The sequence below is a fragment of the Mustela nivalis genome (genome assembly GCF_964662115.1).
Source record: "Mustela nivalis genome assembly, chromosome: 10".
NCBI classification, from domain to species: Eukaryota; Metazoa; Chordata; class Mammalia; order Carnivora; family Mustelidae; genus Mustela; species Mustela nivalis.
This window is the reverse complement of record NC_139029.1, coordinates 100,786,603-100,801,821: the sequence shown is the minus strand read 5'-3', so window position 1 is coordinate 100,801,821 and position 15,219 is coordinate 100,786,603. Positions and strand designations below refer to the sequence as shown.

The following is a 15,219-nucleotide window of genomic DNA, read 5'->3' as shown; positions in this document are numbered from 1 at the left end:
TATAACTGACTTTCCTGATACATAGATACAAACACAAATATTTAGACACCATTAGGAGAAGATGCCCTAAATAAAAGAACAGGACAAAAACACAGCAAAAGAATGAACTGAAATGTAGATAAGCAATATTCCTGATAAAGAATTCAAAGCAATGGCTATATTCACTGAACTGGAGAAAAGAGTGAGGATCTCACTGAAATCTTCAACAAAGAGAAAAATTTAAAAAAGACTAATCAAAGATGAAAAACTCAGTAACCAAAATTAAAAATATATTGGAAGGAATCCATAGTAGATTAGAAGAAACAGAAAAATGGATCAGGGAGCTGGAAAACAGGGTAATGTAATGCAACCATGCTGAATAGCAAAAAGGAAAAAAGAACAATAAAAAATGAGAACAGGTTAAGGGAATTCAATGACATCATCAAGCATAATAAAATTCACATTATGAGAATACCAGAGAAGAAGAGAGAAAAGGGGGAAGAACATTTATTTGAAGAAATAATAGCTGAAAACTTCCCTAATCTGGGGAAACAGGTCCAGGCAGCACCAAGAGCACCTGACAAGGTGAACCCATGGAGATACACACCAAAACGCATAATAATTAAAATGGCAAAAAAAAAAAAAAAAAGTGATAGAGAATTTTAATTGCACTACTGGGTATTCACCCTAAAGATATAAATGTAGTGATCTGAAGGGGTACCTGCACCCGAATGTTTATAGCAGCAATGTCCACAATAGCCAAATGATGGAAAGAGCCTGGATGTCCATCAACAGATGAATGGACAAAAAAGATGTGGTATATATACACAATGGAATACAATGCAGCCATCAAAACCCCCAAATCTTGCCATTTGCAATGATGTGGATGGAACTAGAGGGTATTATGCTAAGTGAAATAAGTCAATCAGAGAAAGACAATTATCATATGATTTCTCTGACATGGGGAATTTGAGAGGCAGGGCGGGGGGTTGTGGGGGGTAAGGAGGGAAAAAAAATCAAACAAGATGGGACCAGGGAGGGAGACAAACCATAAGAGACTCTTAATCTCAGGAAACAAACTGAGGGTTCCTGGGGGGTGGAGTGGGAGGGATAGGGTGGCTGGGTGATGGACATTGGGGGAGAGTATGTGCTATGGTGAGTGCTATGAAAGGTGTAAGACTGATGATTCACAGACCTGTACCCCTGGGGCAAATAATACATTATATGTTATGAGACTGGGGTTTTAACCCACTGAGACACCCAGGTGCCCCAATACATTATATGTTAATAATAAAAAAAAAGAATTTTAAAAGCAGCATGAGAAAAGTAAACAGTTACATAGAAAGGAAACCCCATAAGATTACTAGCTGATTTTTCAGCAGAGACACTGCAGGCCAGAAGGGAGAGGCATGAACATTTCAAAGTGATGAAAAAAAAAAGCTTGCAACCAAGGCTATCAGCTATCAACCAAGGCTACCATTCAGAAGGAGAGAAAAAGAGTTTCCCAGATAAATAAAAGTTAAAGGAGTTCATCACCACTAAACTGGACTTACAAAGAACATTAAAAGGAGTTCTGTAAGTAGTATGAAAAGGCCATAAACAGGAGTAAGAAAATTATGAAAGGCTAAAAACTTAACATGTAAATACCAACATAATAAAAGTAGTAGATTAGGGGCGCCTTGGTGACTCAGTGGGTTAAGCCTCTGCCTTCGGCTCAGGTCCCAGGGTCCTGGGTCTGCAAGTCCTGGGATCAATGCAGGACTTGATCCCAGGGTCCTGGAATCAAGTCCTGCATTGTCCTCTTTGTTTGGTGGGGAGCCTGCTTCCCCGTCTTTCTGCCTCTCTGCCTACTTGTGATCTCTGTCTGTCAAATAAATAAATAAAATTTTTTAAAAAGCAGTAGATTAATCACTTATAAAAGCAGAATAAAGAATAAAGCACAAAAGCAGAAAAGTCAATTTTATCTATAAAAAAATCAAAGAATTCACAAAATAAAAGAATGTAAAGTGTGACATCATATAAATGTGGAGAAGGGAAAGTAAAAATTTAGTGCTTTTAGAATGGGTTCAAACTTAAGTGACCACCAGCTTAATATAGACTGCTATATGCACAAGATGTTATATGAGTTTAATGGTAACCATAAATCAAAAACCTGTAATAGTTTGAAGTGGCGGGGGGGTGGGAGGTTGGGGTACCAGGTGGTGGGTATTATCGAGGGCACGGATTGCATGTGGCACTGGGTGTGGTGCAAAAATAATGAATACTGTTATGCTGAAAATAAATAAATAAATTTTAAAAAAACCTGTAATAATATGCAGAAAATAAAGAGAAAGGAATTAAAGTAAATTCTGAAAGAAAATAATCAAATCACAAAGGAAGAGAACAAAAAGGAAAAAAGAACAGAGATGAGCTACAGAATAACCATAAAACAAGTAACAAAATTGCAGTAAGTTCATGCCTATCAATAATGACTTTGAATGTAAAGGAACTAAATGCTCCAATCAAAAGACACAGGGTGACCAAATGGATATAAAAACAAGACCGATCTACATTCTGTCTAAAATAGACCCATTTCAGGCTTAAAAACACATGCAGATTGAAAATAAAGGGGTAGAAAAAACTTTACCATGCAAATGGAAGCAAAAAAAGCTGGGATAGCAATACTTAGACAAAATTGACTTGAAAACAAAGACTATAATATGAGACAAAAGAAAGTCACTACATAATGATAAAGGGAACAATCCAACAAGAGGATACAACAATTGTAAACATTTATGCATTCAACAAGGGAACACCCAAATACATAAAGCAACCATTCACACACATAAAGGAAGAAATTGATCTACAGTAATAGTAAGGGACTTTAACACCATACTTACATCAATGGATAGATCATCCAGGCTGAAAATCAACAAGGAAACAGTGGCTTTGAATGATACATTGGACCAGATGGGCCTAACGGAGATATTCAGAACATTCCATCCAATAAGAATGGAATATGCATTCTTTTCAAGTGCACACGGAACATTCTCCATAACAGGTCATATGTTAGGCCACCAGACACATCTCAATAAATTCAAAAAGACTGAAATCATACATATTTTCTGACTACAATGGTATGAAACCAGAAAACAATCACAAGGAAAAATCTGGAAAGAACACAAATACATGGAGGCCAAATAACATGCTAGTAAACAAGGAATGAGTCAACCAAGAAATCAAAGAGAAAATTAAATACATGGAGACAAATGAAAATGATTATGCAACATTCTAAAAATCTTTGGGATGCAGCAAAAGCTTTTCTAAGGGCAAAGAATATAACAATACATGCCTACCTCAAGAAGTAAGAAAAATCTCAAACAACCTAAACTTGCACAAAAGGAGCTAGAAAGAAGAAAACAAACCAAGCCCAAAGCCAGTGGAAAGAAGGAAATAATGAACATTAGAACAGAAATAAATGAAATAGAGTCTAAAAAAGCAGTAGAACAGATTGATGAAAACAGGAGCTGGTTCTTGATAAAAATCAATAAAATTGATAAATTTTTAGCCAGACTCATCAAAAAAGGAAGAGCAAGAACTCAAATAAATAAAATCAGTAACAAAGGGAAGAAAAAACAATTATCACAGAAATATGAAGGATTATAAAAGAATAAGAAAAATGTTATGTGAACAAATTAGACAACCTAGAAGAAATGGACAAATTCCTAGAAACATATAACCTCCCACAACTGAATCAGGAAGAAATGAAAAATTTAAATGGATTGAATACTAGCAATGAAATTGAATCAGTAATTTAAAAATCCCAATGAACAAAAGTACAGTACCAGATTGCTTCTCAAGTGAATTCTACCACTTATTTAAAGAAGAATTAATACTTATTCTTATTTTATTTTTTTAGTATTCCCCCTCTTTTTTTAGAGAGAAAGAGAGCCTGCATGAGTTGGGGGACAGGCAGAGGAAGAAAGAGAGAATCTTAAGTAGACTCCATGCTCAGCACAGAGCCTGATGCAGGGCTTGATCACAGGACCCTGAGATCATGATCTGAGCCAAAATCAAGAGTCGGATCCTTAAATGACTGAGCTACCCAGGTTCCCTGAGTTAACACCTATTCTCAAATTATTCCAAAAAAGTAGAAGAGGAAAGAAAGCTTCCAAATTCATTCTATGAGGTCAGCATTACCCTGATACCAAATTGATACCAAAACCAGACAGAGACATTACAAAATAAGAGAACTACAGGCCAATGTCTCTGTTGAACAAAGATGCAAAAATTCTCAAAATACCAGCAAACCAAATCCAACAATACATTAAAAAAAATCATTCACCATGATCAAGTGGGATTTATTCTTGGTATGCAAGGCTGGTTCAATATTCATAACTCAATCAACTTAATATATCACATCAATACGAGAAAGGTTTTACCATATGATCACCTCAATAGATGTAGAAAAAGCATTTAACGAGGTACAACATCCATTCACAATAAAATCCCTCAGCAAAGTAGGTGTAGAGGGAACATACATCAACCTTATAAATGCCACATATGACATGTCCACAGCTGAAATTATACTTAAGGGTGAAAAACTGAGAGCTTTTCCTCTAAGATCAGGAACAAGATAAGGATATCCACTCTTAACAACTTTTTTCTTTTTTCTTTTTCCTTACTCTTACCACTTTTATTCAACATAGCACTGGAAGTCTAGCCATAGCAATCAGGCAACAAAAAGAAATAAAAAGCATCCAAACAGGTAGGGGAGAAATAAAACTTTCACTCTTTGCAGATGACATGATACTATACATGCAATACCCTAAAAACTCCACCAGAAAAGTACTAGAATAGATAAATAAGTTCAGTAAGGTCACAGGATACAAAAATCTGTACATAGAAATCTGTTGCATTTCTAATTCACCACTACTACGCTACTTCACTAATACTGAAGTAGCAGAATGAGAAATTAAGAAAACAATTCTATTTACCTTTGCACTCAGAATAATAAAATACTTAGGAATAAACTTAGCCAAGGACATAAAAGATCTGTACTCTGAAAATTATAAAGCACTGATGAAAGAAATTGAAGATGACACAAAGACATTCCATGCTCACAGACTGGAAGAAATATTGTCAAAATGTCCATATTACCAAAAGCAATCTACACATTTAATGCAATCCCTATCAAAATACAAAATATTTTTCACAGAATGAGAACAAATAGTCCTAAAATTTCTATCGAACCACACAAGACCCCAAATAGCCAAAGCTATCTTGAGTAATAAGAACAAAGCCAGAGAAAAACCAGTATGAGATTTCAAGATACATTATAAAGATGCAATAATCAAAACAGTATGGTACTGACACAAAAAAAGACACAGAGATCAATGGGACAGAATAGAGTCCAAAAATAAACCCATGCTTTTATGATCAACTCATCTATGCCAAAGGAGGCAAGAATATGCAATGGGAAAAAGATGGTCTCTTCAATAAATGGTGCTGAGAAAACTGGACCACTTTTTTACATTATATACAAAAATAAACTCAAAATGGATTAAAGACCAAAATGTGAGACCTGAAAAAATAAATTCCTAGAAGAAAACATGAGCAGTAATCCCTTTGACACTGGCTGGAAAAACATTTTTCTAGATAAGTCTCTTGAGGCACGGGAAACAAAAGCAGAAATAAACTATTGGGACTACATCAAAATAAAAACCTTCTGCACAGCAAACGAAACAATAAAATGAAAAGACAACCTATGAATGGGAGAACACAATTACAAATGGTATATCTGATGAGGAGTTAATATCCAAAAATATCTAAAGAACTGGTAGAACTCCACACCAAAATCCAAATAATCCATTTAGAAAATGGGCAGAGGACTTGAATAGACATTTCTCCGAAGAAGACATTGGGATGACCAACAGACACAGAGAAAGGTGCTCAGCATCGCTCAGCATCAGGGAAATGCAATTGAAAACCACAATGAAATACCACCTCACACCTCTGAGAATGGTTAAAATAAAAAACACAAGAAATAAGTGCTGATGAGGATGTGGAGAAAAAGAACCCTTATGCACTGCTGATGGAAATGCAAGCTGGTGAAGCCACGATGGAGAACAGAATGGAGGTTCTTCAAAATATTCAAAATCGAAATACCATATGATCCAACAACTCCACTGTTGGTATTTACCCAATGAAAAACACTTTAATTTGAAAAGATATATGGCACCCCTATGTTCACTGCAGCATTATTTATAAAAGTGAAGATATGGAAGCAACCCAAATGTCTATCAATAGACAAATGGATAAACAAGTAGTATATATACACAATGGAATATTACTCAGCCTTAAAAAAGAATGCAATTTTGCCATTTGCAACAACATGGATGAGCCTAGGGTGTAATGTTGAGTGAAGCAGAGAAACACAGAGAAAGACTAATGCCATATATTTTCACTCATATGTGCAAATTAAGAAATAAAACAGATGAGCAAACAGAGGGGAAAAAAGACAAAAAACAGACTCCTAGATATAGAGAACAAACTGGTGGTTGCCAGAGGGGAGGTGGGTGGGGGATTGGATGAAATAGATGAAGAGGATTAAGGAGTTGTTTGTGATGGGCACTGAGTAAAGTACAGACGTATTGAACATTGGGGTACAGATGTTCCTTCTTTTACTACATCTGTATCTTTGGGGTAAATACCCAGTAGTGCAATTGCAGGGTCACAGGGTAGCTCTATTTTTAATTTTTTGAGGAATTCCACACTTTTTTCCAAAATGGCTGTACCAATTTGCATTGCCACCAATGTTCATAGCAGCAATGTCTACAATAGGCAAACTGTGGAAAGAGCAGCGATGCCCTTCAATAGACGAATGGATAAAGAAGATGTGGTCCATATATATAAAAAATGGAATACTACTCAGCCATCAGAAAGGACGAATACCCAACTTTTGTATCAACATGGACAGGACTGGAGGAGATGATGTTGAGTGAAATAAGTCAAGCAGAGAGAGTCAATTATCATATGGTTTCACTTATTTGTGGAGGCTAAGGAATAACACGGAGGACATTAGGAGAAGGAGAGAAGTGTGAGTTGGGGGAAATCAGAGGGGAAGATGAACCATGAAAGACTGTGGACTCAGAAACAAACTGAGGGTTTTAGAGGGGAGAGGGGTGGGGGGATAATGAGGCTGGTGGTGTGTACTGAGGAGGACACGTACTGCATGGATCTCTGGGTGTGGTGCACAAACAATGAATCTTGGAACACTGCATCAAAAACTAATCGTATATTTCATGGTCACTAACATAACACAATAAAAAAATAAAATGGCAAACTTTATTAAATGTATTTTACCACATGCAAAAAAAATAATAAAGCAATATATTAAAAAATAAAAAAAGTATTGAATCATTATACACCTGAAACAAATTTAACACTGTATGTCAATGACATTTGAATGACAACAAAAACGAATCACATTGGGAGGGCCTCCCGCAACCCTTCAGATCACGTGCCCCCTGTTGAGTCTGTGGTGCTCCTCATGTAGCCTTACTCATGCACTGCTGGGTGGTGGAGCTGGCTCCCTTGCGGGCCTGTCCAGCAGATGGGGAGAGCTGTGAGGGCAGTGGCTCTACCTTATTCACACCATCCTACTCGCGGGGAGTCAGTAAGTGTCCAATGCCTGACTCACGACACAAGCTCGGTGCGTTCAGAGCTGCATGCCCAGAGCATCCATGTCATTGTCCCCATATTCTCATACCCCCCCATTACCTCCCACATTATGTCTGTTCTTTCCCAGACCTCTTCCCTGAAACTGCAGAGCAAACAACTTTAGCGATTTCCTAAGACCAAATCCAACAGGTTATCTCCGGCCTTCATTTCTTTGTCTTCATCCCAGCACTGGACTCTATGGGCAAACCATCTCCGCCTTCACTGCTCCGGCCACAGTCTTCTGGCTTCTAGTCTCCTGCTTACCCCGTAAATGGCAGGGTTGTCAGCTCACCTCTACCTTATTCCACACAGTCCCCCTGGGCGTTCCTTTCCACTGCTATGGCTTCAGCTACCACCGCCATGCTGGGATCCCTACACCCATCCTGAGCTCGGATTATGTGTAATTCCCACAGTCATCTAAAGAGCAAACTTGACCAAAACTGCCCCAGGATCTGCTCCTCTCCCTGTATTCACCTCTTGTGGAGAGCAGAGCCTCCACCCACCCATTCGGCCCAAACAGAAGTCTGAAGTCTTAATTTCCTCCCCTCAACTCCCCCTCACATGCAAGAGGTCTGTGGATTCCACCCCTGAACATCCTGGAATCTGCTGCTTCCTCTCCCTTCCCACTGCCCGACACTTGCATCAGCTCCTCATCCTTTCCTTCCAGGGTATGCACAAGTGCCACTGAAGTGGCCTCCCTCCATCACTCTCCAACCATCTATCTGTCACACCTGGAGCCTGAGTACTGTTTCTACAACTCAAAACTGACCATGTTAATCCTCTGCTAAAAGCAACACCTTTCCCAAACTTCCAGGTGTACAATCAGGCCTCTGTCTACCTCCCCAAGCATGTCCCTTACCATGCCCTCCAGAGTCCCTATTTTCCTGGAGTTCCACTCGGCTGCACCTCTGCTCCTGCTGCTTTCGGCCTGGGATGACCGTCCCTTGTCAAAATGCAGCTTGAGGATTCCAATCTCTGTGAAGCTTTCCTAATGCCCCTGTCTGCACTGTACTCTGTATGGACCAGGCACAGAACTTTCTCCCTTGACTAGACTTTGAGGCCATGGACGCAAGAGCCACATTCTTCATCTTGGAGTTTTCAGAAACAGGCACAGTGCCTGACACATAGCACTTAATAAATCAAGCATTTATCAGTAATGCCACAGAGAGGTCTTGCGTGACATTCTCAGGGTACACACCCTTGGACCTGGCAAGTTTAAGTAACGCCATAGCATTTGCACCATTATGGGCAAGGCAGCATACCACCATTTCCCAGGGGACCAGGAGACTGGGACTCAGCATTGCTTCCTACTCTATGCAGAAGAGAGCTGAGGCACAGAAGCCACTGGGAGAAGGCCTCCTAGATCACACCCATCAACCTCCCCCACCCCCACCGCCTCCGGCTAGAACCATCTTACACGAAAGTAGGATAGGGACCCTGGCAGAGAATCTTACCTTGGGCCCTAGAAGCTCCTTTGGGCATGTGGGTTGGACCGGTTCAGAGCTTTCCTTTCCACAGCACTGAAACTAGAGAGTCAGAAAAGAGTTTTTAGGGCAGCGGAGAGAGAGGTGGGAGCTACAAGTCTGGGCATCACTGCTGAGGACCAGGGGACTGAGGCAGCAAAGCAGCTATGGGGCCCAGTCAGAGCAAACCAAGCTGCCATTTCTAGAAAGATGGTGAAGAGTCACATAATCATGCTAGCAAAACAGGGAAAGGAATTCCGTCAAGTTTTCTGAGTTTCACGTTGGGAAGTGACTCAAGGCAACCCAAACAAAGCAAGAAGCCAATGGATGGCATCTGTGTGAATTGTTGTTTTTTAGACAGGTATTGGGTTTTTAGATTCTTTTTTTTTCCAGCCTGGGAGTAGTTTAATCTACTGAGTGGCTAAAGTTTTATGAGCTTCAGGAAGGGCTCATTAGCTGGGGACAGTCTGGGACAGAGAGGAAAAGTGACCACAGCAGATGAACCCTCGGGACTGAAAGGCCCGGGCCTGAAGGCTGGTCAGCAAACAGGTGTCCTGCTTTACCGCTGGTCCTTCAAGGACAGAGGAGAATGTGTGTGGCTTGATGTCTCAGGGGCAGCTGAGGCTGAGCCAGAGAAATGTTTGGTACTTCCAGGACAGTCCTGTGACGAACAAGAATGGGGCTACCTGAAAGCACCTGGCCCAGGAGTTCATAGCTACTTCTGCATATTGCAGAGAGAGGTTAAGACTCTGGCCTGGCCCATCTCCTCTGTACCTACTCCTTGGCTGCCTGTGTGCAGCCCTCAGCACTGCACTGACAGCACAGTCCCATGGAATGTTCCAGGATAAGGGGAGCATGGCTCTCTCTGTGCCCTTTCATTTTACAAAAGGGGAGCTGAGCGATTATTAAGGAGACAAGGAACATGCTTAAGTGGCGGGCCTGCAGCTAGAAATGAGCTTTTCTGACATGAAGGTCATGGCTGTTTGTTATACCACTAAGCCGCCTTTTGAGAGACCTTGGTATTTAATTGGGCGGCTTTCTGGGTGTTCTTATTTGTGCTCTTTTGTCTCCCTGGGGCACATTCCTGACTTCCTCTAGCGAACCCTCTGTGCTAGGCCTCTTTCTCTTCTAGGTTCTACACAAAATGTCAACTGTGTCTCCTGAGAGGGCTGAAATACAGTGCTCCAGCTTCATTTCACCACATTTATTCTGATCCAGGTGAAGAGAGAGAGCCTGGCTAATGAATGATCTTTAGAAGAGATGATTTCAAGGAAGAAGTAAAGTTACTTACTGTTGAGTGGAAGGTAATGAGAGTCCCATTTCCCCTTTCCCTGTCTTTCAGGTAATCATTGTAAGCCTCCTCGTACATGGTCTGAACATGTCGTATAGCCTAAAAAACCAAGGGGACAGCGAGGGGGGGAAGTTTCAAACATTCTCCTTTCATCAAGGAAAACCCCCCATTCCTTACCCTTGGAACATACAGCCTTTCCCTATGTTTATCTGTATTTAAAGACAATGCTACATATATGGGAAAATTACAGGCTCTGGAGTTTCTCAGACACTTTCGGAGATGGAAGGGTAGACTAACCAAGAACAGCTTTCATAGACTAGCAAATGTCTTAGAGCGGACGTTCTCAAACCTGAATGGACGTTGGCTTCCATCAGCCGCCAGGCTCTTGGGCCCCCCAGGACATTCTGACGTACAACCAGAGTGGGGACTTACGTGTTCTTGGTACCCTATTTGTTAGAAGTACTCAAGTCTGTCCATGACATGGTTTGAAAAATGTTCATGACCAAGGAAAACTGGTTCAGCATACAAATAGGAAACTTAGAGAATGTTTTTTTTTCTGGTTATAACAGCATGTGATCTGATGTCCCTAGTGATCTCAAAAAGTCCTAAGATCCAATTCCTCCAACCTATAGAAAGAACCGGTTATTTTAGAAATATTCTAAAGGAGGTGATATTTACTTATTCTACATGTTTACCATTTTTTAGAAAAATCCAAAGTTTGTACACACAATACTGGTAGCACATGAATTTATGGGAGATACAGTAAACTTAAGATTCCATTCTTCCTCTTTTTCAGGCCCTTCTTTCCCAAGTGTGTCCCTTCCTCTCTGGCCTCTGTGGGTTCTCTTGATAACGTATTTTGGATGCCTACAGTTTGAGCACCAATTTAAATAAATTGGCTTTCCCAGCACACAGCAAGTCAGACTTCAGACTTTGAGGATGATGTGGGCTCTTTTCAGGCCAAGCCCTATGGACAAATGATAATCTAACAAGGGGTAAAAATACACGTTCCTCTCCATCCCTCTTTCTCATGTGTGCAATCTGCCTGCCTCCCCGTTACAAATGGGATCATCTTAAACTAGAGATCCTTTAAAAGAAATCATAGACTCTTTTACAGATCTAATGAACTATCATCTTCTCAGAAAAACGTGTGCAAATAAATGTATGCATACTTATACATACAATATGCACAGGTCTGCACAATACGTGTAGGTTAAAAAGTTCTGTGTAAAGGATATCTGTGGGGATTATTTAGTTTTTCAGTATCATTGTGGGTGAAATATTCTCATAGCTTTTGCCATAAAAAAACACTTTAACCATCATAAAAAGAAATTGTAATTTCTACTTACTACACCCTTGCCTATAAAAGCAAATACTCCAGTGGTTACTTCAGCAGCAAATATCACCAGGAGGCAGGTGAAGAACTGTAGAGGAAAGAAAATACTCACTTCATTAACTCAATACCTTTTCAATTTATTTGGCCTCTTTAATGCTAGTTCCACTTGGAAAAAAAAAAGACATTAGGCGAGATTATTAGTTTGAATTGATCTGGTAGGAAGCATCTACTGCAAGTTTTTTCATTCATTCATTTGCTCATTAATTCATTCAGCAATTGTTCATTAAATATCTACTCTGCACCAGGCACTGTCCTTGGCACTGGGTGTACAGTGGTGATAAGATATGATCCCCACGTCTCTGCTATCATGGACCTTCTATTAGAAAAAAGGGATGAATACTCACCATTTGCATCAACATGGACGGAAGTGGAGGAGATTATGCTGAGTGAAATCAGTCAAGCAGAGAAAGACAATACCATATTGTTTCACTCATATGTGGAACATAAGCAATAGAGCAGAGGACCACAGGGGAAGGGAGGGCAGATGGGGAAGAAATCAGAGAGGGAGACAAACCATGAGAGACTCTGGACTCTGGGAACCAAACTGAGGGGATGGGGAGATGGGGTAACGGTGATGGGTATTAAGGAGGGCACGTGTGGTGCTGAGAACAGGGTGTTACATGCCACTAATGAATCATGGACCACTACATCACAAAACTAAAGGATGTACTATATGGTGGCTAACTAAACATGACAATAAAAACGAAAATGTGAAGTATGATAAATTGAGTAAGGCAATAAAAAAGTGAGTTAGATAATTTCAGGTAGTGATAAAGAAATCCCACCACTTACATCAGGGAAATACAAATCAAAACCACAGTGAGATGCCATCTCATGCCAGGCAGAATGGCTAAAATTAACAAGTCAGGAAACGAAAGATATTGGCGAGGATGCGGAGAAAGGGGAACCCTCCTACACTGTTGGTGGGAATGCAAGCTGGTGCAAGCTGGTGCAACCACTCTGGAAAACAGCATTTCAAAATGTTGAAAATAGAGCTACCCTACGACCCAGCAATTGCACTACTGGATATTTACCCTAAAGATAAAAATGTAGTGATCTGAAGGGGCACGTGCACCTGAATGTTTATAGCAGCAATGTCCAGAATAGTCAAACTATGGAAAAAGCCCAGATGTCCTTTGACAGATGAATGGATAAAGAAGAGGTGGTATATATACACAGTGGAATACTATGCAGCCACCAAAAGAAACGAAATCTTGCCATTTACTACGATGTGGATTGAACTAGAGGGTATTATGCTAAGAGAAATAAAGTGGTCAAGAAAGACAATTATCATATGATCTCTCTGATATGAGGAGTTTGAGAGGCAGGGCTGGGGTTCGTGAGGGGAAGGGAGGGAAAAATGAAACAAAATGGGACCGGGGAGGGAGACACACCATAAGAGACTCTTGGTCTCAGGAAACAAACTGAGGGTTGTTGTGGGTGTGAGGGAGGGAGAGGGTGGCTGAGTGATGGACATTGGGGAGGGTATGTGCTATGATGAGTGCTGTGAATTGTGTAGGACTGAGGAGTTACAGACCTGTACCCCTGGGGCAAATAATACAATATATGTTAATAAAAAATAATTAAATTTTTAAAAAAGAAGGAAAAAGAATTCCTGTCACTTAGAACAGTGCCTGGCACCTAGGCAGTCAATGAATTCTTGATGAACGAAAGAGATTCCATAAAGATATAAAACAAGGCCAGGACACAAGAATTGACTGGTGGGGTCTAGGCTTGGGGAAGGTGTAGTCCAGACTCCGCGGACTGTAACGCTTCTCTGGGGAGTGGGAGTGTGGGTGAGGGGCAGCCTCCTGGACAGATCTCTGCTCTGCTCTCTTGGGTCTGCTCTGTGTTCAGTGATAAATGACAGGGAGCTCAGCAACATGGGAAAGACAGGAAGAATGGAGGACGGAGGAGGTGAGTTAGAGATTTTACCCTGCAAGAGCTCAGAAGCAGAAGCCACAGTTAAAAATCAAAGATTGCAACAAGAAGGAGAGACTGCCCCTAAAATCGCTGTTTCTGATCCCTCATGGAGAAAGACAAAATCTTTCTCTCTTCCGGCCCCTCTTCCTTCTCCTTGTTTCTCTAGGGTCACTCTGGCATTGGATGTAGAGCAGTAACTGAAATTCATTCTTTTCTTTTCTTTTTTCTTTCTTTCTCTTTTAAGACGGAGCCTGCTTATTAAAAGAAACCACAAGAGGGATGTTCGAGGTTACTGATCTCAAACAGCAATTCTTTTCTTATAGTTCACAACACTTCCTTACCTATGGGAACCTTGGCTGCCTCCCTCACTGTGAAATAATTTTGAAGGAGCAATCATAATTACCCCTTACAATTATTAGGCACTTTTCCTCCCCAAACATCTTCATGCCATGGACCTCATTTTTTTTTTCCATACTTTCCATATGAGGCGGGGACAAAGATAATGTTATTTTTGAGGAAGAAATGGAGAAACGGAGACTCAGGGAAGAGGGAGTGAGTGCCAAGATCTCAGTAAGTCCAGGAGCTGATGCTGGAGGCCAGACCTGGGGGCCCCCTTCAGACTAGTTCCCTCCCCCCACGCCCTACTTACAGATCCAAGCACACACTGTGACTCCCGCATGGCTCCGCAGCACCCGAAGAAGCCCACGGCCATCATCAGGGCCCCTGCTCCAACCAGCACGTACAGCCCTGCAGGGAAGAGTCAGAGGAGCGGCTGACCCTCAGCCCGCTAACTGCCCAGCAGCTCCAGGGGTCAGCTCCCGGTCGGGCTCTGCAGCGAGTCTTCCGCTGCTGCTAATGGGATAAGAGACACCTGTTGAAAGCACCTGCCAGAACCTGCGCAGGGATCCTGAGAGGCAGGGGCTCGGTTACCCCCAGGGAACAGAGAAAGTTGGTACTTATCCAGGTGAAGGGATCTCCTCACCCTCACTTGAGCGGCAAGGATTGGAAAGCTCGTGTGTCTGATTCCCAAAGCATATATGCTCTTAACCACCTCCACACGCTCTCTCCCTGCACCCATCCAACCATGCCAGGCACTTTACCTTTCAGGTTTCTACCACCCCTGTCAAGTGGTCATTACTATCATTTGCATGAAATTGAAGCAGTGGGGTCCAGCGGTCAGGATCAGTGCCAGAGGCAGGGTACAAACCCACACCTCCCTAGGAGCCCCTTGGGCTCTCGTGGCACTCAGGAATTCATGGCTGTCACCATCTATGATGGCCAGGAGGACAAAGTGTCTGGGAGGGCTGATGGGCTGCCCAGATGGGAGAACACGGACACAGCGGGCCAGAAGAGGGAGGGTTTGGTTACGGAGAGGGGCCGGAGGACACAGCAATAAAGCCGTAAATTTTGTGAGAATCACACACTTTAGAGGGCATCACCATGTACACTGGGCACATGGGTATTTG

The 15,219-nt window shown here is 41.5% G+C and overlaps 1 protein-coding gene across 2 annotated transcripts in view; it reads right to left on the bottom strand.

Moving 5' to 3' along the window:
• Window positions 1-15,219, bottom strand: part of TSPAN2 (tetraspanin 2) — a 60,556-nt gene that overhangs the window by 14,167 nt on the left and 31,170 nt on the right. For both annotated transcript variants that reach the window (XM_082684996.1, XM_082684997.1), the window contains exons 3-6: window positions 14,403-14,500; window positions 11,784-11,858; window positions 10,435-10,533; window positions 9,135-9,206 (exon numbers count right to left, since the gene is read on the bottom strand). In XM_082684996.1, coding sequence (XP_082541122.1) covers window positions 9,135-9,206; window positions 10,435-10,533; window positions 11,784-11,858; window positions 14,403-14,500 — 344 coding nt within the window. The remainder of the gene's footprint in view (window positions 1-9,134; window positions 9,207-10,434; window positions 10,534-11,783; window positions 11,859-14,402; window positions 14,501-15,219) is intronic.